The 24,730-nt window shown below is 44.2% G+C and overlaps 1 protein-coding gene across 2 annotated transcripts in view; it reads left to right on the forward strand.

Moving 5' to 3' along the window:
• The first annotated feature begins 906 nt into the window (after positions 1 to 906).
• Positions 907 to 24,730, forward strand: part of GNA12 (G protein subunit alpha 12) — a 43,249-nt gene continuing 19,425 nt past the window's right edge. Inside the window, exons 1-2 of one of the 2 annotated variants that reach the window (XM_035548762.2) lie at positions 969 to 1,568; positions 13,441 to 13,656. In XM_035548762.2, coding sequence (XP_035404655.1) covers positions 1,248 to 1,568; positions 13,441 to 13,656 — 537 coding nt within the window. In that variant the 5' untranslated portion in view covers positions 969 to 1,247. Of the gene's footprint in view, positions 1,569 to 13,440; positions 13,657 to 24,730 lie in introns of both variants that reach the window. The other variant, XM_050713842.1, reaches the window with a different exon arrangement.

Consider the following 24,730-nt stretch of genomic DNA (forward strand, 5'->3'; position numbering starts at 1 on the left):
AAATCTGTGAGTCCCTGATCTTTTTGGTCGTGTTAAGGCTTCCTGACAGCCTTGGCTTTCTATGAAATCCCTGCCACTTCAGGATTTTCCCTCAGCTGTATTTGTGTCGCGTGCCCCAGTGCGTGCTTGCATAGGCTTGCCCCAGTGCTTGGTACAGGCCTGGGGCAGGAAAAAACAGCTGAAGCTGGACTGATTAGGTATTTATGACATAAACTATCAGAAGCAGAAACAAAGGAATAAACACAGGAAAGGCCACGTCGTCTCGTGGAGCTGGGGAAAGTGCCGGCCACTTATGATTTTGTTGTGTGGGCAGCAGGTATGGGCTGCCAGCCGCTGCTAGGTGACTGCACACTGCCCGCTTTATAAAGTAGTTTATTTCCTCGGGTACCTAACCGGGGGACAGAGGAGTCTTTAAAGTGTCAGGCATGTGCTTGGGTACTTCAACCCCTGCCTCAGCACAGCGGGAGGAGCCGCGGCCCCAGGGCCTGGCAGCAGCAGGAGCCCCGCCTGAAAGAGGCTGAGGGGCCCCTCACGGCATGGCCGCCAGTGCTGCAACGTGACGTCACGATTTGACGTCACATTCTGGCATCACGATCTGACGTCACGCCCCCTTCGGCCGACCGGCCTTCTCCCCCCCAGCCAGGCGCAGGCCACGCCCCCTCCTCCATCACCGCGCTCGGCCCCCCGCCCGTGATTGGCCCTCCCTCGCATTGGCCCGCCTCCCGCCTCGAGGCTCCTCCCCCTCCCCCGCCCTGCCCCTCCCTCCCCCGCCCTCTCCCCCTCGCACCCCCGTCCCCTCACGGCGCTTTTATCCAATCAGAACCGAGAACCCCTTGAGCGACACTTCCCCCGCCCAACGAGGCGCGGCGTTGGCGGGGCGGAGCCCCTCCCTCCGGCGGCCGCCTGAAGGCACCGGGGGCTCCCCGACACCGCCCCCCCCTCCAGGCACCCCCTGACCCCTCAGCGGCCGCGGGGCTGAGGCCGGGCCGCGGCGCTCGGGGGGCGGCTGCCCGGGCCCCTGGGTGCCCCCACGGCTCGGAGCGGGCCGGCGGAGCCCCCTCCTCGGGCCTGCGGGCCGCGCCCCGCCGCCACCGCCCCCCTTCCTCCTCCTCCTCCTCCTCCTCCTCCTCCTCCTCGTCGTCGTCGTCTCGGCGGCCTCCGCCCGATGCTGGCCGCGCAGCCGGGGCTCGGCGCGGCGCCGTGAGGCGGCTCCCTCCCCTCCTTCGTCCCCCGCCGCCACCGCCGCCATGTCCGGCGTGGTGCGCACCCTCAGCCGCTGCCTGCTGCCCGCCGAGGCCCCGGGCCGAGGCCCGGAGCAGGCGCGGAGGGAGGGCAAGGAGCGGAGCCGCGATGCGGAGCGGGAGGCGAGGCGGCGGAGCCGGGAGATCGACGCGATGCTGGCCCGCGAGAGGCGGGCGGTGAGGCGCCTCGTCAAGATCCTGCTGCTGGGGGCCGGCGAGAGCGGCAAGTCCACCTTCCTCAAGCAGATGCGGATCATCCACGGCCGCGAGTTCGACCAGAAGGCGCTGCTCGAGTTCCGGGCCACCATCTACGAGAACATCCTCAAGGTGAGGGGCTTGGCGGGGAGCCGGGGCCCGCCGCGTGCCCGGGGGCAGGTGCCTGGCGAGGCGGTGCCCTTTGTGTGCCCGCGGGGAGCGGCTCCGGGCTCGCCCTCCCCGGGTCTCGCCGAAAAGGAGTCGGGGGAAAAGTTTGGCTGCGAACGGGGAGCGGGAGAAGCTTTGTGGGAACGCGGGGGAAAGAGGAGATAGGTGTGGCCTGCCTTCTGGAAAGCGCATTAGGAGAGCATCCTCCAGGAGCTGGAGGAGCTTCAGGATTTGGAGGAGCGAGGAGGGGTTTCTGTGCTGTGCACCCTGAGGCTGTGCACCCCGGGGTGAGACGAGAAATGGTCCCCGTGCGTGTGCTGCGGCTAAAAGTGGCTGTGGTCCGTCTTTAGGCGTTGGGGAACGTAGGTCATTAAAGCTGGGTGCTGCGGGATGCTATCGAGCATAGCTCAGACATTGAAATAACTTAGTTCTGGTGCCTTTGCAAAAAGGTTGTTGTTCGGCACTTGTGCAGGCTCCTGGTGCTGGCAGTACGTTTCTTTAGTGACTGGGGAACGTAAAGGCTACTGGTAGAGCTTGCAAGTTGAGCCCTTGGTCTTCAGACAATGAAGGAAAATTATCCCTGACAACTACTGTTTCCTTCTGGGGAACAAACTTTGATGCCCGGTTCAGGAAGAAGTGGTTGTGTTTCAGAATATCATTGAAGATGCGCGAATACATTGCTTATGAATATGGCTCTCTTAATCGTCGTAATCTCTCTAAAAGATTAGAGACAGCTACTTTCCTGCTGATGTTTTTCTGTAGAACTGGCTCCATTCTTATAAGGACAAGGATTTGTGAGGCTCTGTGATACCTCATAGAAAACTTGAGTGAAGGGAGCTGTGTAAGTTAAGGATAACAAGAGTTACTTCTGAATTTTCAGATTTGTTTTGAATCGAAGCTTATATACCCTTAATAAGTGCATGCACACGCAGTGATTCTTGGTTTTTAAGAATTCCAGTATTCTGTCAAGAACCTTTAACTTCTGTTAGTGAACCATGACATTGTTGGCTAATTTTCTTTTCCTTTACTTTTTTAGTCCATTTTTAGAGCATGCTGTTTATTACATGAGCACGTTACATGTGTTACAGGCCCATTAACTGCAAGGAAGTTGAAGTTGAGAAGCTTTTCTTTCATTTAATTTAGGCCAAAAAAAAGGGTCGTTACAAATTTTTTATTTGTATACCTAGAAGCAAGGATTCTTATCTTAGGGGACGATGCTTATTTTGGCACTGTCAGTGGTATATTTAGTGGTACTGCTATTTTAAAGTAGTAACAGAAGCTTTTAAGGAAGAGATTTGTAGAAACAACAACTTGATGAGACTTTATTCTTTAGGTTACAGAAGCAATACTAGTTATGGTTAAAATATTGTAATATTTTATGTATAAAGAAGGTATAGAGCTTTCAGCAGTAGAACTTACTATGCTTAAGACAGGAAAGCGTCTCCATCTTGGGGAAGCTGAGTTACACACTTGAAGCACTTGTCTGCTGGATGGCTTTGGGCAAATCTATGGAATCCAGGTCCTCGAGGTAGCTGGCTGGTGTTCTGATTTCAAGACCAGTAGTTACAGCACTTAATGGAGCGTTGTCAGCTGAACACCTTTTTTAAGCCTCCCAATCATCAAAGTAAAACATGGAAGTATTATTGAAGGGAGATAATAGGGTTTAATGAACGCCCTTTTGGCCTTGCAGATTGTAATTTGGGAGTGTTAGGGTATGGTACCCTTGTAGGTACAGGTACAGTGTCCGTTGAACTTCTCCTTTTTTGTTTCTCTGGATGACGGATGGCTCTTGTGTAAGAATACAGTTTATATTTCACCCACAGTTTTGGGGAATGGCTCGGGAATAGCTGCTACGGAAGGAGCACGCAGAAGGAAAGAGCAAATAGAGGAAACGAAATGTTTTCTGATGGGAAGGTCTGAGACTGGAGCTGGGAGAAGGCAGTAGATGTTCTGTTTGCTTCTTGCCCATTGGAAAGAAACCTGATAACACCTTGAAATTCTGCTGTAATCATCAGGAAGAAGTCAAGTACCAAGACAGACTTAGGGGACTCTTAAAACAGTGATGTTGTCGGGGAAATTTAGTTTAGTGTAACACTTTCTTGCATTACAGTTCTGTGGAAAACCATAAAATGTTTCAAGTAAACTAATTTTGCTTCTCGGACAATGTAAATTGTCAAGTGAATCTGATTGCTGTTCTTTCTATAGCAGTGTTTAGACTACAAGTTATTTCCCGTGTTTCAGGAAGTTCAGACTCGAATGATCATCACTTAACACTAAGTGGAGCAGAGATCACTGTGTAGCTAACTTACAAGAAAGGGTTTAAGATCAATTTTTATAACACGATGCGTGGACAACACAAAATGTAAATGATCGTGTAGAATAGCATATAAATCTGTTGGACGTTGTGGAGTACAGCTGCAGCAACCTTACCCCTTGTTCCATTCAGTTCTCAGCGTCGTCAAGTAATGGTTCTGTTAAGCTCCTACAACGCTGAGATCTGAGATAGAAATGCAGTGTAAATCTCTGGGATTAAACGGTCAATTTTCGTTTTCCAACCATGACTAAACCTCCGTCTGAAGGAGAGAGGATTACTAGTCTCTCAGCAGTACTTGGTATTTCTAAAGTGCTTATTGCAGTAGTATTTCAGCAGTCTACACAGCTCTTGGAAATTGAAGGAACTGATTGAGCGAACAGAACCCGAAACCTCTCTGGAAATAATGGTGCTAAGTGTGAATTGACGTTAGTGTCAGCTTCGACTTTGAGTTTTCGGCTTTCCTTGCCCTGTTCTCTCCGTTTCTCTTCCCCCCCACCTTGGGAAACCCTAGTTAGAAACAAACTGCTAAAACAGAGTCAATCCCTGGTACAGAATTTACTTTTCCCTTCAGTACAGGTGATAGTTCAGGGCCTCGCTAGCTTTTTCTGGCGTTTGTGGGGCAGTCTTCAAACACATTAGTTTTGCTTTGGTTTAAGGTAAATAGTCATTGGTTAACTAGGGTTTTGCTTGTTAATCGAGGCTAAGTTTCAAAGTAACTTTTTGGAACTTCTTGGTGATTGAAGTGAAAAGCAGCAGTGTTAATGTCCTGGTATGAGTACACAGGCTTCGTGGCTTCAGCACACCCACCTGGAAGAGGCAGGCGGGTAGGACAGGGCTGTGCTGCAGCGTGAGCTTCAGGACAGCTCTTGGGGGAACGGAGAAACCTGGAAAACCTTTGTGTACCTTAACTCCAAGTCTAAGCAACGTCTGGTGGCGTTACGTGAGCGTTTTGACACCTTCTAGCTGTAACTGGAGGGGTGATCTCTTGATACCTTTCAAAATAGAAGGGTGGCCTTGCTCTGCTCTATTTGCTTCCTCTGATAACAATTAAAGAGCTTAGGGACTTGATGAATCATGGCTCTGATGTTCCTTGTCTAAATGTTTTTTTTGTTTCAAGTATGAGAATAGCATGCTGCTTGAAGAAACCCAGCTTAGCTGCGTAAGAAAATAATTAATCTACAAGCACCAGAGTGGTGCTTGCAGCAGCATGTTTGGGAGATCTCAATCTGAAGGGAGGAAAAAAAATTGGTTTTTAAAAGCCTCAAGTATGATCTGTTGATATTTTTGGTAGCAGTATTTTCTATGTTGAGATTGCAACGGCCAGCTCAAAGTTTCAGTACATCTATGAGCGTTTTCTTGGTGTCTGTGGCCTGAGTTGGGCCGGCTGACTGCAGAGCTGGGAGCCTGGCCTTGCAGAGGGAAGGACTGCTCAGGAAGTGATGTGTAACTGCTTGTGGGCTCTGACGGGGGGGAGGAACAACCAAAGGTCTCAAACATGCACACTCCCTGAGGATATATCTTCGGGACTTTTGGATGTAGTTACAATACACGTGGGCATACCTGAGAGCATTTCTCCCCAATGGTTTGAGTGTCTCTGAGTAACAATAAAGCTGGCAAAACGCATAGCCTGTGCTGAAGTCCATTTCAAGAACTTTGGACGTCTGAGCGGGTACTGAAACCCAGACTGCTGCTGCTCCGTTGTTTCAGGTACCCTCTGCCTTGAATGGGCTTCTGTTGTGTTCGTCGGGTCTAAGCAGAAGTAAACTTTTAATGAGTTACCACATATAATAGCTGGTTGGCAACTTGCTGGTTTCAGTCGAGTACACGTTCTGGGAAGTGGGAGGAGTATTCCCAAATTTAGATGAGCTGCACTGTGGGTGACCAAATTACCTAGTCACTTACAATGCAAACCTGGTTCTTCTAACAGCCTGCAGACGCAGGGGACCGAGGTCTTTCTGTTACGTGAGTTCTTGCTACCCGCTGAATTGACTCCAAATTTCTCTGGGTTTCTGTTGAAATGGATTTGGTAACCTGTTAGGTGCTAATGACACGCAGTCTGTTGGTTGGAGCCTGCCTACACTTTAGCCGTTTGTCACAGGTCGGCGTCTGTCAAATTTCCACTGGGACGGCTTCCTTTGAGAGGAATGTGAAGGAGAACGCTCGGGAGGAGCTGTGGCTAATCAGGAGCTTTTCTGTTAAATCTAACGTACAAGTGCTAAAGCTCCGTGTTAGAACTGGTATTTAAATCTGATTATCTATGCTCTGTGCTTTGACTCTTTGGTGGTTATTTTAATACGAAAAACAATACTCACAAAAACATGAGGGAAAATAAACACGCCAAACTTCTGAGTCGTCTTGGTCTTTTTGTTCCAGTTTCATTTGATCAATGAAACACTTGGTAATTTCCACTTGATGTGGATGTTGTCTTAAATCTAGATTCCCTCACATCTGGTGGTCTCTTCGTGTTTTAAGGGTGTCTCTTGGTTGGGCTAGGAGAGAGCAATCTCTTCCCCATGGTGGACAGTGGAAGAGGGATAATGGTCAGTAGTAAGTGATAAATATTAATTGTTGCTCCAAAACAGAGCCTGCAGTGCTCTTGTGATGTAGTCATTAGTCTCGCAGAACATGAGTTAGTCCCTGGAGACTGGAGACACGTACTTTGATGTTTTCCAGACAAAACTTTAGTCACTTGAGTGACTAAATCTGGGAGCGTGCATTACATTCAGTTGTTTCGGTACAGATATATTTTTATAATCCGCTTGGAAACAGTATTGGCAAAGAAATCACCAGATTCTGCTACTAGGAGTGTGTACAAGAAAATTTCAGAGCAAAAGCAAACTAGCAGACATTATTTTAAGAAGTTCAATGCAAATCACAGAAAGAGGAAAAGCCATGAGCATAAGCCATGGGCTGCAGGGTTGCCAAATGAGTTTCCTTCACTTGTGTGTGTCTTTGCCTCATCGTGGGGCTGGGGACAACGGATCCTGTCCTAGGTGGAGACCCCTGGAGCTGCAGGTGCTGCTTCAGCCCCACTGAAGGCATGAGCTAGGTACAAGGCTGATAGTCTCAGGAAAAGGAGCAACCCGGTAATGTAACTCTGGGAGCACTAACTTGGAACTTTTTTCAAGGTCCTGCATTAGTCATCACCTCCGAGGTAAATTGTCTCACTACTTGGTGCCTAGCTGCAAGTAAAGCTTGCATCAAGAGGACTTTTTTTTTTTTCTTCTGCATTTATCGTCATTTTGCTGGATTTACTGGAAGACAAGGACTCTTTTCAGAGCTACCAGACGAGCAGACATCGCTGCTGCTCCCAGGTCAGAGATTCAGTGGCTAATCCAAATGCTTCTTAATGTTTGCGTTCCCGTGGACCGAGTAAATGACTCCTTCCCTTTGTCCAGGTTTTTATTTGTGTGTTGGGCTGGAAGGTGGGTCACCTTCGCTGCCTACCCTGCTCTCACCAGGGTGGGGTTGGGATATGGGAACGCTGAAAAAGCACACGCAACTGCTGAGCCTTCTGCTGGCCAACTGGTGCTGCTTCCTCCCCTGCCTTGTGTCTGTGATGAGGCTTTAGTTGGTGTTTGGTTTGTGGGCTCCAAAAAATGACAAAGCCATCAAACAGGAGAGGGTGGAGCCATGCTGCCAGGAGGGATGCCCCTCCTGGTGGTACCTAGTTGTTGGGGGGGGCTGCTCAGTGATACAGCGCCTCATCCTGAAGGGCACTGGGTTCTTTGCTGCTGCTTGGATATCAAGCTCCAAGGGCGTAGATCAAATAAACACACCATTAATGCCTTCATGATAGCATGCTGTATGAATCTGATTGTCTTGCAGTTAACTTTGTTAGCAGTAGATCTCCTTCCTCCCTGTGTTCCAGGCGGCATTAAAAAAAAGTGCGTGTGAGTATATTTGGGAACACTGACACTTGTGTTGTTCAAACTTGTATTTGAAAATGTCTTCTTTTAGAACGTAAAGAATTATTTTCTAAAAACGCACACAGGCTACATTTTATCGTCTCTGTTTGCCAGTAAGAGCTGCTGCTGCTGAAAAAGCCAGCCCCATCTAGGGCTGCGAGGCTGAGCCTTCTTCTCTCGTGCTGGCACCAGCGGTCCCGAAGCCGTTGCAGTTTTTTGGTCCTGCCTTCCAGTCCAGCTGGCCCCGGCTCACCCAGCTGCATCGTGTCGTGCCGTTCCCCTGGCACCAGGGCACAGCAGAAATATCTTACCAAGGTGGGAGCGCTCCCTTCGGCGTTAGCTCAGCTCTATATTGGTCTCTGTGAGTTGTGATCCCCAAACATTGCCAGTTTCTTGTCAACAACGAGGAAAAACACGCAGCAGGAAACACGTTTCAATCTCCCTGTTGCCTGCAGTGCTAAAGCCGTAGGAAGACAGCGCTGCCTGCTAGCTGTGATTTGGAGTCTCCTGATAAAGCACTAGGCGATGATCAGCGTTTCTCCTGTGACAACCATTTCTGTAAGTGATATAGTTGCTGGGCATCTGGGGCTTTGGTGTGAGGTTGGACAGTGTAAAAAAAAAAAAAAAGAAAAGAAAAGCTTGAAAACAAGCATCTGCTGCAGGATTTTGTGTGTAACAGTTCTGTGCTGTGTGTCAGCTCATACACAGCTGTAGTTCGATACGGGGATTTGGGGACAACTCCGTGTAGAAGGCTCTTCTGGCTATTTTTGTATGTTATGTCTAGACCCTTGACTACAATACCCAGTTCTCTTGAGTCACTTCACTGTCGCTTTGGGCACGGACCAACCTGCCCTTGCTTACGAGTGCCCCCAAGCCCACAGCTTGTGCTCACTTAGCCTGTGGGTTGGCCCCTCTGGCAGCAGGTGGGGGATTCCTAGGGAGCTTTCAAGTGCTGGAACAGGTGAATAACCTAAAACACAGCATTTGTGTTTTAAGAAGTAATAACTAGTGAGATAAGATATTCTTAAATCCAGCTGCTTCTCAAATACTGCAGTGCTTCTTTTCAAGCATTGGCAAGCATCACTGGCTTCAAGTGAAGTTAGCCAGTGATAACTTCTCTAATAACTCCCCCAAAGTAGTTGAATTATTGTTGAAAAATGCAAAACAACCCTGATTTTTTTTTCAAAGCACTTTCAGAAGTGAAGGAGGCAAAATATATTTTAACCAGTCCTAATAACGAGCATTTGTGGAAATGCTCATAAAACCTTCGTGCTGGTGAGGAGCAAATGTTCTGCTGAGCGCCTGACAGCTGTGCTCCGTCAGGCCAAGGATCCAGCGCTTTGTCTCTGTGAAAGGGGAAAAGAATGGGTACAAGAACAGGGCAATGTGATATTTTGGTGTGCTCTTCCAGTTACTGGCAGCCTTGGGTTTCGGAAACTTCTTGAGCCAGGAGTCGCATCTGGAATGTAACTGAGTAGTCCTTCTTGGAGCTCTCTTCTGTCAATTTGTCTTGGTTGCTTTCTGAGTCCATGTGTTCTTTTGGCCAGCACCCTCTGTAACTGTGTTAGTCTCACTCTGGGCTAGGTAGGAGAAAACCCTTCTTGTAGCCGAACCTAGCAGTGCTGCTGTGCCAGGAGTACTTGTGTACTGGGGGGTGGTGGGATAATCTTCTATATTCCCTTTCTCTAAGTAGTTTGCAATTTCTGTAGATTTCTGATGTGTCATACCTTAGTTATCTTTTCTTTCAAAGCTGTAGGTTTCTATATCTGTTTAGTGTCTCCTTCAATGTAAGATAATTCATGACACAGATCACAGCACACTTCTGTTGCACTTTTTTGGTTCCACCCTCTCTCCGTTCAGGTTATGTGTGTGCTGGGGTTTGTACAGTGACTTGTACATGTTAAAAATCACTAGGAGAGGCGTAGGACAGAGAACTTTGCTATTTCTTACCTGGTGTTTCCGGTGTGCAGCTGTTTTGCCTTTTTTAATGCTTGACAGTATCCTCACCTGTGAATTTGTATTCTTTGCACCTGTGCTTCGTCTGTGTCCTGCTTTGCAGCACAAAAGCTCTAGATCAGCTGAGCTCTTCAGAAGTTTTTTTCATATCAAGAGTTTGCTGCTTTTTTTCTGTATGCCAGTTTAGAAAAATATTACAGAAACAGGCAATATTCAGTCTTCTGAATGAAAAAGTGAATTGTTAATTTCTTAAAGAGTAGAAAATGAGGAAAATGTTCGGTGTTGGGAAGCCTTACTGTGAAATGGTTACTGCAGTTAAAGGGTGTTACCTTTATGGCCAGAACTCGGGAGGAAGGGTTGCACATGCAATGAGACTTGCTATTTTTAATTTTTACTGATGAGTCCAAATTGAGTTTTGACAAACATACTTTAATAATGTATTATGCTATTTTAAGATAGATACAAAATCTAGGTATTTTAAGTAAATTCCGTTTTCTAAACGAAATGTTTACTTGTAGGCATCACCAGCATGTATAAGCCGTTCAGCAGTTTTATCTAGAGAAGAGTGGCTGGCTGGCTCCCATGAGCGTGGTTTTTTTTTTTGAGGAAAGAGGTATAGAAATCTTTCCAGAAGCAGGGAGCATGTCCTATGGCAACTTGTGCTGTGGATTACCGGGGCAAGGATTATCCAGTGCTTGGTGTGGCAGCAAAAGAGCAGTGTTACTCTGAAATGAGAGAATAGCTGTATGAGATCTAATTTTGGAGACTTGTTTGTCCTCGTTTTTGTGACATCTGCTTGTAGCATTCCTCATTTTGTGAGGATGCGGAACCACTTGGTTTAGACTTGCTGTACTGGGGCACTTTGAGTCACGTTTTCAACTGCTAAGAGTTGGGGGGAAGAAACCCTGGCCGTTCTTCTTACGTCAAGCTTCTGCTTGTGATGCATTTTAGGTATAAATGTCAAAGCTGATGTGTTCTGTAAATTCTGATTTTGAGAGGTGCTTTCCTGTGGATATCCACAGCATTCCTCCTACCCCATTTCCTATTTTTGATGCTCTTCACTCAGTGTTTAAGATCGTCCTTCTGTGTGTTTCTGTAGGCGTCTGTTTGTCAGTGCTGATGGCTCTGCCTCTGGCTGCCAGTTGGTCCCAGCTCTGTCCCTGTACATGACTCAGTGGCAATCGTTCCCCCCTCTAAAACAGTCGGAGGAAGATGCTGAATGCCCTCGTGGGTAACCGTGTGGTTTATGCACAGCATAGGGTCTGTGGGATCCAGGTTTAGTTCCTTCTCCTGCCCCAGGGAGATTCAAACCTGCATTGCCAAGGAGCTGCAGCCAGCAGATAAGTGACTATTCTGGGACCAGCGCAGTCTCTACATCCTTGATTGAAATTCTGCTCTGTGGTTTTCTCTAAACAAATGATGAAACTTTCCTTAACAACAGCCTCTCGCGATCCTGCACATCCCCGGTGGGAGCAGTAAAATGCAAAGCGACAGTATGGGGAAAGGCGTCGAGTCTCAAGTCCAAATGCTGCTTCATCGTAGTGGGAACTCAGTGATCCTGCCGTCTCTCGCTTGAGATGCTTTTAGGGGACTGCAGTAGCCGTGAGATGGTGAAGAGTTAAATCCATCTGGATGCTGGAAGATGGAAAAGCTGCTGCTGAGCCGGGCGGTGGCTGCGGGAGCTGGAGCCGGGGCAGGTGAAAGGTCGGAGCCGGCTGAGCCCTGCATGTGGACGGAGCCTCAGTTAACTGTTTCTGTCCATGAACATGACTTCTGGCACAGAAACAAACGTGGCATTAAGCATCTAGAAATAGCAGTGTGCCATCAGCCCTGCTAACCACAAAGTTTTGGAAAAAATTCCTTGTGAAATTCTCATCTGAGGGCAGAGGGGGACTGCACCCGGACGGAGCTCAGTGCAAGTGATCGGTTTGCAAAAGCATCTCAAGTCGTGAGATGGAGTGCGGGCATCTGCAGTTCAAAGGGAACCTTGCAAGTGGTGCATTTTCCTTCTGGCTTGCGGTTGTTGACACTGTTCAAATAAAGCAAATCTCAGGACTTGTGCTAATAAAGTGATAAACTCTAACTAGGAATGAGAGTGGGCTTTTGGTCTGTCCAGCAGAGTTACTAAATAGTTACTTATGTCTGGAACTTAAACCGGCAGCTTGTAAATACGTTCAATTTTAGTCTTTTCATGGTATTGTCAAGATCTGTTCTCTACTTTATAAAAAGAAAGTAACAATCACTAGAGAACCAAATATTTACATTTTTGGGAGACTGCACTTCACGAACACTTGCACAGTGACAAGCAAGATGCTTCATTTTGTGTTCTTGTTCTGTGACACTCAAACTTAAGTTGCTTCTCACTTCCCTTTCCAATCTTAATTTCCATTGGAGAAGTTACTGTTCGTGTTGTGTGGGGCTGTTAAAGGACTGGAGACATGAAAGGTTCAAGTGTTGACAAAACATACTTGCCATCTTGGTAGCTTAAAGTATACAAAAAAGAAGCGGTCCCATGATGCAGAGGTTTGTGTGCATAGCTGTGGAAACAAAGCTTCAGTTTTAGTTTTTATTTTTGTTTTCATAAACTGTTAAACCAAAAGATCAGCACAGTAAGCAGTTGTTTAGTACAACACGCAGATCTTACTTGTGAATTAGATAGTGCTTGAGATGCGAAGGCATTAACAGATTTATCCAGTTTTAAAGCGATTCTTACTGTTGAGAAATAAGCATCGCCCATCTGAAGCCAATAAGCGCAGGTGTGGTTAGATTCGAGGCTGAAGTTTCAAAGTTATTTAACCTCGTGTGTTGGGCCCATTGCCATGAATAAGAAGTTAAGTTTCTGTAAAAATGGCAAAACGTGCAATTGAGTGGTCTCCCTAATCCTGAGTTAAATTTGAGAACTGGGTCACCTTCCTTCAATTTTTTTATTTTCCCCCCCTCAGAATTGGGATATCAAAATGTATCTGTCATGACTTATCAAACGTGTGGCAAGCTGGAAAAGTTAGCTGGTGCTGATGGAAAACTGCTGCTGCTTTACTCAGCCTAGCAGCTTGAAACCCCTCCAGAGTCTCCAGCTTCCTTGCCGCTAGGCTTTCCTACTGGAAGGAGCTGCTTGGATGAAGGTTTCTCAACAGAAGATGCTTATTTACAGTAAATTTTCAATAAGTCTGTCAAGTTGGATAGACGTATTTTCTTGTGTTTTATAGCATTCAAGTAGATTGTGTCAAAACCATGCTTTACAGCAACGTGCTTCTAGGATCTTGCTAGCTTGGTATGGTGCTCTGTTTCTGTAAGTGTTCAAAACCATGTTAGTGAGGATCATAAGTTAGTTCCCAGGCACTTTTTTTGTGCATTTGGTGCTTGCTTTTATTTTTAATCTGTTGGTAATAGCCTTTGTTCTGCTGCTAATATTTTTTCCCACCTGAAGAAGTACGTTGTGGCTAGGCTGCTTATACCAGCAAGCTCTTTCTGTCTTATTTCTGGTGGAGATGTTCCAATAAACGATGTTTGATTCCATCCTGAGTTCAGGCTCACCAGAGTAACGTCTTTTTAAAAAAAAAAAAAAAAAAAAAAAAAACAATTTCAAGCACCTCTGAGTCCTTGTTCTTTTATACACTTCAATCTCTTTTTCACCGACTTTATCTGACCCTTTCTTTAGGGCTGCAGGGTTCTGGTTGATGCACGGGACAAACTGGGGATCCCTTGGCAGTACACGGAGAATGAGAAGCATGGGATGTTTTTGATGGCTTTTGAAAACAAAGCTGGAATGCCCATAGAGCCTGCCACGTTCCAGCTGTACGTACCTGCACTGGGCGCCCTGTGGAGGGATTCGGGAATCAAGGAAGCCTTCAGCCGTCGGAGCGAGTATCAGCTGGTGAGTACCACCGTTTTTGTGGTGGGAGGGGGGAAAAAATGTTCCCTGCTGTATAAATATCTCTTCAGTTGAAAGATCACTCGCTACGTGCAAGATTTAGCCATCATATGAGCCGTTTGTAGTTATGCTGTAAATGTGAACACTTCAGCAGCAGGAACAAGTGGTAATTGGAGCCAAACTTGAAAAACTACATGGCAGTAAGAGGGAGTGGAAAAGTGCACGACTGGATAAACTGGACGAGCAAGAGGAACCAAAAAAGGCAGGAATTGGTTGAACTAAAAATATTTTAGCAGCTCAGTAGTTCTGTTCATAGTAGGTCACTGATGAAGGCACACTTAATTTGTAACTTTCCAGTCCTGCCAGCTTGCACTATATTGATACTGGCAAACTATTCCTGCATGCAGATCTTTTGAAGTGAATGCAACACCCATTCCGGCTGCTGCTATTTGGCTGTTTCTTTTCATCCTGACGTCTGCAAGTGAAATTTGGATAAGCAACTGGAAGATGACAGTGAGCTTTAAAAATGTGCTATCTTCCTTGCTTTCTTGTTACTAGATTTTCGTGCTCCAGTACCAGACTAACTGCACTTCTGGTGTGGAATATGTTTCTAGCAGCTGTTCATAATGCACTCTTTTTTCTTTCTCTGTGCGAGTTGGAAATGTTTTTTCTTGTTTTCCACTTCCTTGTTCAGTGAAGCAAGGTACGGATCCGTGCAACTTACTATCCCTGTAACTAGTTCTTAGAAGATGACGGGATGATTTCCTAATTTTTCAAATAAATGATTTGTGATTCTAGAATATTGATTATGGTTTAATCTGCAGGTAGAATTCTTTGTTTCAGGTATTCTGACCACAGACTGAATTTAGCTATGCTTAAAAACAGCTGAAGGTGAAATTCTTCATACCTGAATATGTTATGAATGTTTAATTAGAAGAGTTGGGTTAGAAACCTGAATTGTTATAGACTTAGACTTAGACTCTTACAAAGGAACTGGATGTAACCGTGGATATTTCCGTGAGAAACTCCCAGTGAAAGTCTGTTTTTTCATGCTACTACTTTACACGGATTTTGTAGTGTTTAATAGGGTAGTTAAACTCATGCTACAGAGCTTAGATAGTCATCTGTCTCTGCTACTAAGATGCCTGTTTGAGTCTTGCTGTTGCGTATCTTTGATATCTGTCTGAAGTATCTTGAGAATAGCTAAAGAATAAATAAAATGACTAGGTAAAATTGTCACAGTATGGTAGTAAAAATTTCATTTCCTTAGGCTAAAAATGTTAACAAATTGCATGTTACAGCACTGGGAATGGGGGAAGGATAGATTGTTTCATAATTCCTAGCATCTGTAGAAACAGACTAAGCCTTTGCTATTCTGCACTGTTCAAATGTGGAATAAAAAGATGGTTCGTGCCACGGGGGACTTGCATTTAACATGAGACAACTACTAAGAGAATCCAGTATAATGAGCAGTAGTTGCATCAGCAGCCTATTAAAAATCTTACTTTTTCTTGGAAACGCTGTGATCAAGCAAGGGTTCCGTTTTTAAGGGGAAATGCAGATTAGGATCATGTGGGAGGTTCGTCCCTATGCCAGTTCAAAATAAAATTACATCAAACTGTGGGGGCGGAGGGGGGTCCAGTTTGCTGAATAAATAGCATTCCCTGTCTAGTAGGCCTACCTTTGCATTCTCTTGCGTTGAGAGCAGAATTGAACAGGAAATATCTAAAAATAAAAATGCCCCACAAAAACAAAGCATACAGGCATGGAAGTGATCATTTAACGTGCTGTCATCTTCAGCATCACGGTATAATTCTAACGTGTCTCTCTTTGGACAGCATTCAGGTAACCTGCTTAATGCTACTAGTGCGACTGAAACTGCTGCAGCACCCGCACTGCTAACTTGTCAATAATGCAGAGATAGTGTGCTACCAAAAATGCTGTTCATAACCCAGTCCTGTTGGGTTAAAAAAAAAAAAAAGATGCTTATTGCAGTAAAGTTTGGTAAATGTAATTGTTATCAAGGATACAAGTGCCAGTTTTAGATTGCTCCCTAAACAAATTCTTGAGACCTTAATAACTTGAACCTGTTTCTATTCCTTCTAGTTTCAGCAGAAGTCCAATTGCCCAAGTACACGAGGATTAGAAGCGGTACAGTTTCTTAAAAAAAAAAAAATAAATAAATAAAAAGCTGAAAACTACCAAACTTTTTACAGAAAGCAGATAGTTTAAGGAGCTGCCATATTTATAATTGCATATAGTATGTATAAACCCATACCTTAATTTAGTTTAAGCCCTCCCTGGATACCGACTCGTGTAAATAAATAGAAGCCAGATTTAGTCGACTCAGAGAAAATCATTCTATTCTGAACTGATTTTAACTAAGGCTAAAGAGAATCTCTGTATCAGCACTCCCTTTCTTATTTAGAGTAAGCTACCGAATGGAATATGCTTGGTTTGAACTGAGTTTATTATCCTTATCCTAGTTTTAAAATAAACTCAAGTTTAAAGCTTTAAATTGCTGTAATTTTTCTGGATGTTTCTGGATGATGTTTGCAGTCACGACCTTGCTCAGCACTCGTGTTTTCTTCTCCCATGTCTTACAGTCAACTGAGCACCAGCCTGTTTTATTTTTGTTAATACTTTGCCTTCAGTAGTTCCTCCTCCAGTCAATGCTGCCCTGACTTCTAAGCCAGAGGATTACGTTGGTCTGCTTTTGAACTCTTTTTCCAGGAAGTTGCGTAACTTTGCTTAAAAATAAAACATGGTTGGTTAACTACAGCTGAGAACTGGGGCGTACAGGTGTCCTCCTATGGTCTGTAACGCTGAGCGTAATGACTGACTCAGCAGGAGAAAACCTGTTGAAAGAAAATGGCTCTGACCAGAACGTCGTACAATCTGAAAGCTTCTTCTCTGGGATTGCAGAAGCTGCCTCTGGGCATTTGAGTGTTTTCTGCTTCATATCCAGTGCCTAGAAGTGCTGGCTGTAAATCCCTGTCTGGGTCTTTGAGCCTTTCAGAAATGAGTGGGTGGATTCTACAATAGCAGGGTGCTTTTCTGCTTTTTTTTTCCCTTCACTGTCTTTCTTAAAGCAGACTAACCAATTTCACTTTCTTTTCACAAACATCAGCCTCTCATGCTTCCCCCCTGCCCCAGCCTGTCCCCACCGCCCCAAGTTCCTCTGTTCCTTGTATGCAAGCCAAGTAGTTCGGGGACAAAAGCTTCATTGTATGGTTGGTTACATTGTCACGTCTCTGTCCTCTGTTTTTAACTACTAGAATAGGAATTCCTTTGTAATCAGTGTGTGATTCTTCTCTCTTCTCCCTCGCCTTCATTATCCTACCCCATTTTCTGTCTGTATGTTAGAAAGGAATACATTTATCATGTGTCTGAAAATGTCCTGTAACATTTGCTCTTTTGAGGTTGCCGGTGGTGGTTTGGGCAACTGGGTGTCAGTTCTTCCTTGCCAGCAGGTGGAGACAAATTCTATTTTGAGTGGTTCCCTAATAGGAAGGGGCTTGAGATTACGATTATGTTTTAGCTGAAAGGGAGGGAGTTTCTTCACTTTGAGCCTAATAACCAGTATTTGGGTATACATAGGTGTCCAGGTGCATGTATTAAAATAAACTGAAAGCTTTCTTACACCCCTAAACAATGCAAGTTCCTTCTAGCAGTAAAATGTGAAGACAAAGGCCAACATAGGAATCTCTTTGGTCAGTCGGGTTTTGTTTTGTTTTGTTTTTCCCTTCCCAGGACTTCAGTGGGAGAACGTGAGAAGCCATTCACTTTTGTTTTAACGTGTCCAGAACAAGCATAAAAACTGACGGGAGGTCAGCTACTTTTAGGACTGCTTGTGACACTGCGTACTTTCTGTCAGTATGGATAAAGATGGGCTAAATAGGACTTGTCGTGCAAGAAAGTGATACTTTCGTCATGGTCAAAAATAGCAGCATGTTGTGTGCGAGCACTATTACAGAGCTCATGACAACTATGAGCAGATTTGAAAAGACAATCATCTGCCCTTCGTTGATTTGTTAAAGTAAAATTGACATTCTTTTAGCAGATATGCGTGTTTAAAAAAACACCAGCTGTTTATGTACATCCCAAACACTGGAAGTCAAAGCAGGATCTTTATTTCAATTATTCTTGCTCTCTCCTTTCAAAATACCAAGTCTTTCTAGCCTGTTACTATATATTTGAGGAGTTCTTGAACTTCTCCTGTTTTACAACGTATCTCTCCAGGGTTGATAGGACTACTTACTCTGAACTTCAAAGACCATTTGCCTGTCAAGGTGACTGTGCCCATTTATTCACATGTTGCCAGACTCGTTTCTGACTGGAGTTTAGAGATACCCATCCTTCATGCAGAACAGAGCGCATGGCCTTGCTGTGAAAGACATCTGGTTTAATGCAGTTATCCTTAAAATGCAGGATATATAGATGATCCATCGCTATAGTATCAATTTAAATTTAATAATTATTGATGTTCTCTACACTTGTGAAACAATTTCTAACGTTTAGTAGGTCCTTTTAAAAGTCAGCATAAATGGGAAGTAGTGGTTCCTGAGAGGGATGTAAGGGGCTTGCAAATATAGATGAAAACTTACTACTGTGTCCGTAGTTATTTTTAGATCTCTGCTCAGGGAATTGTATGGAACACTTCCAGTAATACTTCAAATGCTAGGAGCCTCTGAAGCCTTGGATGTGGGAAGACTCTGGAAAATGCTTTAAAGACCCTTTCTTTATTGATTCTCTGTTTTTTGGGTGTTTTGGGGTGTGGGTTTTTGGGGGGGGGAATATTTATAATGGGGTGTGAGTCACTCCCCTATGAGTTAACTGTTTTTTTCTTCAAGCAGATCCTTGAAATAAATGGAGGTAGCTAAATTATGCCTGGCAGAACAGATATCATGTTGGAAATGTTACACAGTGATCAGCCTGCCCCTTGCATTAGTATAGCTGTGTTCAAATTTTGTAAGGATCTGATGGCTTCGAAGCCTTGTAGGCAGCCAGCTGTGTGTTTTGGGCAGTATGGAGGTGAGGAACTGGTCTCTCACATTAGTTCTTGATGCAAAGCAGACAAACTGCTCCCTAAATGGCCTACTTTTGGCACAGACATTCTGGGCATTGCAGTAATGCAAGGTGATCAGGAGTTGGGCTGTATACCAGCATACGGGGGTTGTGGGAGCCTTTGGCTGCTTCCATAAGCCAAGCGAACTGAAAGGTTGGGCAGTGAAACAGTACTTGCTTGACATGGGAATTCAGTGACTTCTAAGGTGACGTGCTAAATGAAATCTGTGAGAGAGGTCTCTGGTTTGTTCAAATACTTCAGTGGAGATTCCTTGAATCCTTAATTTAAACATTTCCTACTGATCATCTATCTTTAAGATGCAAGGGAAGAGTTCAATGGGCTTTAAAAGTGTTTCTAAACATTTTGTTGTTCATTCAACATGCATGCTGCAGCACTGAAATGCAGAACTTGCATCTGGTATTGACTTAATGCACTTACTAAGAACTCATTGGGAAATAAATACCGAGCGTTAAATCAGCTTCAGCTTGTACAATTGACCATAATACAAACGTAAGCTATTTGTTTTGCAAATCACTGTTACGCTGGCAGGAACCTCATGAAGATTAAGCGCAGTTCTGCGCCTGGGGAGGAACAACCCCATGCAAAAATATATGCTGAGGGCCACCCAGCTGGAAAGCAACTCTGTGAGGAGGTACCCTGTGGTCCAAGTTGAATGTGAGCCAAAAGTGTGCCCTTGCAGCATTGAAGGCTAACGGTATCCTGGGTGGCATTGGGCAAAGCACTGCCAACAGGTCAAGGAAGTGATTTTTTCCCCTGTATCCAGCACTGGTGAGGCCACACCTGGAGTGCTGGGTCCAGTTCAGTGCTCCCTAGTATGAAAGATGCTCGGGGCTACTGCAGAGAGTCTGATGAAGAGCTGTGAAGATGATGAAGAGTTTGGAGCACCTCTCCCATGAGAAAAGAAGGAGAGGAGTGAAGGCTCAGGAGGAGTCTTACCCATGTACTTAAACACCCGAAGGGAGGATGCAAAGATGACAGCCAGGCAACAGTGGTCCTCAGCAACAGGACAAAATCCAGTGGGCACAAACTGAAGCACAGGCGGTTCCATCTGAACATCTGGAAGCGTTTCTTTGCAGTGAGGGTGACTGAGCACAGGTTTCCTGGGGAGGTTGTGAGTCTCCCTTCTTAGAGAGACTCGAAAGGCATCTGGGGGCATGGTCCTGGGGACCCTGCTCTAGGTGGCCCAGCTTGAGCAGGGGGATGGACCAGCTGGCCTCCAGAGGTCCCTTCTGACCTCAGCTATTCTGTGATTCCTTGAGTATAAGCTTACGCAGGAGGTTATGAATGTTCCTTATTGTGTAAGGATTTTTTGTTGTTTTTTTTTTTTCAGAGCCATGAAACTTGCATATTTCATCAGTGAGACTTACTGGGGCTTGACCAATGTTGGTGAGATGTACGAAGGAAATAGTCGTGCTGTTCAAAGTGTCAGCGTGGGAAATCTTGTTACCCTTTAATGCATGTAATTAGGACTAAGCAATAACTCTTTGCAAGTTACTTGTGAACTTGTGGGTACTTCTAGTTTGCGGAATTCCTGTGAAACTAAATTATTGCTGAGGAAGGTCTACAGATTTTTTTTCTACATCTGGATGGAACATAGTCACTCAGAACCAGAAAATCGTAAAATACCAATGGACTGGCAGGAGCACAACAAACTAGAAACTCTTTTGCCGTTATTGAGCCTTGATATTTTTTTAATTCCAGTGTTAGTGCTCGAAGTCAATTACATCTGTATTTAACAATGTTAGGTTAAACTATTTTTTTGACAAAGCTGATTGTGAAGCTGAGGTTGGTATAGAGGCCAGTTTCAATATAGCTATTGCTCTTAAGGAGTGATAGTGCTCTAAGTTTTCACTTAAATTAGCCACATTTTTGTTGTTATAAAAACAACAGTAAGTTTCTGTTATGTTAGAATTCTGAAACAGGTTTAATCTGACATAAGATGTCTCGATGACTTAAAGGATCATTAACTCGCTGACTTTATCTCTGCAACTTGCATAATATCCTGTTTTGAATTCATAGCTGGGTCAATTATGGAGATGTTTCCCTTCAGTTAAATATCGAAGCAAGACTTCATGCCTGTAATGTGGCAATTAAATGCCAGAGGTCCAGATTTAAATTCTTAGTTCTAGTTCTGTCCTCTAATCGCAAGACCTCAATTGTTCATGGTCATGTTATGTAGTTTGACTCATCTTTGTACAGCAAAAGAAGTTAATTGCTTGTTTAAGCACAATACTGCAAAGCATTGTGGCTGGCCTGTAGTAGGAGGGATTAGCTGTTGGAGTCCCTGGCTTCTAATCCTGTCTCTAAAACCAAATAGGAAAAAAAAAATCAGATCAAAGTCTTAAATAAGAACTGTAAAATAGAAGTGGCATTTTGTTAAAGGAGGTGAGAGTGAGTTGTTATAGCTTGGGCTGTATTAAAATTTGAGAGAACATAAAGCAAAATGCAGCTGGAAGCCTTTGCACAAGATTGTGTGGATATTGGCTAATACTGTATAGTTTGTCAGTTTGCATCTACAGGGGTTAAATGCTCACTCTGCTATTATATTTGCACTAATCTAAAAATAAATGTTAAAATGAGATGCTAGCAGGCCTGCTGCCACCAGCAGAGCTCCTTGAGCAGCGTGCTGTTTGGCTGTACCAGCGCTAGCGAGTCTGGACAGTCCTGGAGACTCAAATTAAGGACTAAGCTGGAGTAAGAGCCAGAGTTGAGGATGCCTTCATAACGTATTGTCTGTCACCTAAACCAAGGAAAGCTTCACTTGATAATGTCAATTTTGGCATAAGTGGCACTGAGCAAGAGGTGAGAAGAACTTACATTTAAAGTAGGCTGGAAGGAAAGGTCATAAATAATTTTATACTTTGAATTCTAGGAAAGTCCGCTTGTACGGTATCTGTTCTTAATGAGAGAAGCCTTTGTCACAAGTAGAACCACCCACAGGAAGCTGTATGATGGGTAAAGCAGTTATTAGCTGTTTTTTAATAGTTTCTGCTATTGGAGAGAAATAACAAGAACCAGAAAGGTCATGAATTGTGACCTTTTCAAAGCAGTGCAAATGGAAAAGCGTTAGAAAATAGCAGTTTATTACATTACCTACCAGAAGTCTCAAGCAAGGATTAAAGCCCTCTGTACTGAATGCTCTGCGGAAAAATAAAAAGATTCCTGCCACTAATTGTCCCCAGCCTTAGGTTATGACAGCATGCAACAGCTGGATGAAATGTAGTTTGCAGGGAACTGGGAGGATAATTTGCAAAGTAACAAGCAGATGATACATAATAAATAAGAATGGATAACAAGAAATTGATACGCCTACCATATGGGAACAGAGACAGATACTGAATAAAATTTAATAGAGAAAGACCTGTGCTACTGACTGTTCGGGTACTCAGCGAATTCCTGCCACTACGATTCTTCCATCTTTTTTTTTCCCCTTTCAAAGGCTGAAAACTTAGAGCAAAATCACCTCTGAAGTCTGTAAAATGTGCAGTGTGTTCGTACACTTCATTACTGCACTGCTGTCTGGATACCAAACGGTTGAAATTTTACACTTCGTGTGGTCCTGCTTTTTACTTTTTTAGGTTCTTGGAGGTGGATTAAAAAGCCTTGTGTTTTTATGGCACTGTGTAAGCCTGTCTGTAGGAGCTTTTGCTTTTGGCCCATGGATGCTAGTTAAACTTGACTGTATTTTTGGTGTGGTTAAGCTGAATGAGAGAAACAACTTCATAGATACAGCTCCCTTGTTGAAAATGCTTTACTATAGTTTGTATCTTGCATTATCATTTGCTATTTTTGTGGTCAAAAAGTTTCTCTTTACTCATGTGTATTTGATTAAGGACAAACTTTTGTTTTTACCTCTTACTGCTTGAGCCAAGTTGGGAACTGCCTGGGTGTCCCAAAAGATTTACAGAATAAGTACTGTACTCATCCTTGCCTGTGTGTGGTAGTGGTTATAATTTGATGTCTTACCTTCAGCAATAGCACTGAAACACAAAATCTGATATTCTGAGAGTGGAAAAGTCCTTTTGGCTCCCAATTCTTGAGAGTAAATGCCACCCTGCTTTGGGAAAGAAGCTTTCATTTTACTATGCATAAAATAATTCTAAAAAATACTTCTGTCTGTCTTTGCAGAATTGTTGTTCTAAGTCCTAATTAGTGCTACTCTAAATCTTGTGGGACTGTATTGAATATAAGGATTTGTTCAGAGCAAGTACAGCTGTAATTAATCTTTGCATTCCCATCAAGAAATGCTGGCACATGCTGTGAGAAACAAGGAAGGAAATTTTCGGTTCAGGCTGTCTGAGCCAGTACCCAACTGCAGCTAAAAACCACGGGAGCAATCTTTTTATCCCTTTCTAGTGCCCAGGAAAGATCTGAGCAGAGAAATTCAGCTCAGGGAGCAGACTTGAGCTTTCAATGGTACCCTTTAGTTTCCACCTTCAGAAGGTTTCTAATGGAGCTCAGTAATTCAGGAGACTTCAAAATTGGCAACGAGTGGCTCCGTGGAGGTTCCCAGTAATGAGAATGTATTCCAGAAGTCTGAACAAGTTAGGAGTGTTTAAAGGTGTGCTCTTTATGTGACTAAAAGAGACTAATAAACAGTTCCCACTGAAATTTGGTGGAAGCTAGAGAGGACTCCCATCAAATACAGCAGGGTAAAACCACGGCAGTGCATGGGGACAGTGACTTTTCTTCTAGTCACAACAAAATACAGGCATAATACAGCAGCGTATGTTAATATTTAATCGTTTACACTGGAGTCTAAAAACAATTACAGAATACTGTTTCTGATGGAAGGGTTCCACTTGTCAGATGGGATTCAGTCCTTTAATCTTGAAAATCTAGCTGAAGTGGAGACTGAATTCATGTTCCTATGACACAGGTTTTCAGAGGTTTTGGTGTATTAAAGGTACATACAGTTCTTCAAGATCCAGCAAGAACCAGCATAGCTCTGTAAAAGAAAAAAGGGAAAGAGGGCTCCTGCTGCTTCTTGTGTGCTCTATTAGTGCTGTTCTGCCCCCACAGCTGGTTTGGGGAGTTGGGGGGCGCTGCAAAAGGAGTGGTGAATAGTTTTCTGTACACCCTTCTCCCTGGTTTGGCTCAGTGTGCACTCAGAAGAGGGGTGGTCTGCTTTTTCATACTAGTTCTGGACCTCGTTCTCTGCCTAAATTCAGGGCTGAGAGCAAGGGTGACTTTAGTGCTTTTCAAATGCTCTGAGATATTCCCTTGAGAGGAGGAAAAAAAAAAAAAAAGAGGTTGTTAAGGCTTGGATTTTTTGAAGGGGCCACTGAATTTGGTAGAATAAGGGTTATTGAGTGCTTTAAAGCTTTCCTGGTTTCTTGATTCCACATAGCTTATGGTAACAAGTACCAAGCACAGATGAACAAATAAGTGAAACATTGAAAACTAGGAAGTCTCACTGTCATATTTCCTGGGTTTTTATATGTTTGTAAAAAGAGAACATATTTGAAGTTGTTCTTAATTCACTGTCAGTGTGACATGTTACATTTAATAAGCCTATTTATTTTAAAAGATGGGACCTGCTAGAATGCTGAAAAGGAAAATGCAGGTAGGATAATCACGTAGCGATAACTTGCTGTTTTGTGTTCATCCAGCTATCCAAACCTTGATCTTTTTGCAACAACTTCTTGTAAAGAGCAACTTTCTTCAATCTACTGTTCTTCTGTTATCTTCCCCTCTTCCTACTCCCTCCCTCCCAGGCCTGCTGTGCGTTATAACATGGAGTGTTGCACTCAGCGTGTCTGCAAGGCTTGAGCTCAACTTAGGCTGTAGTTCTGTGACAGAGCAGTCATGGTGAGTGATAGGAAATCGTGGTTTAGGGAGTTCTGCCCTGCACTGTGTTCTTGTTTCTGTTGGCATAAGTTGCTTTTGGAAGCTGTGCTGTAATCTGGGAGGTTGATCTGAGGTAGGGTGCAGCTGTAGGGCTGATTGTTAGAGCAGCTGAGGCAGTGACATGCTGGGGCATTGAGG

This window comes from Cygnus atratus, chromosome 15 (genome assembly GCF_013377495.2).
Source record: "Cygnus atratus isolate AKBS03 ecotype Queensland, Australia chromosome 15, CAtr_DNAZoo_HiC_assembly, whole genome shotgun sequence".
NCBI classification, from domain to species: Eukaryota; Metazoa; Chordata; class Aves; order Anseriformes; family Anatidae; genus Cygnus; species Cygnus atratus.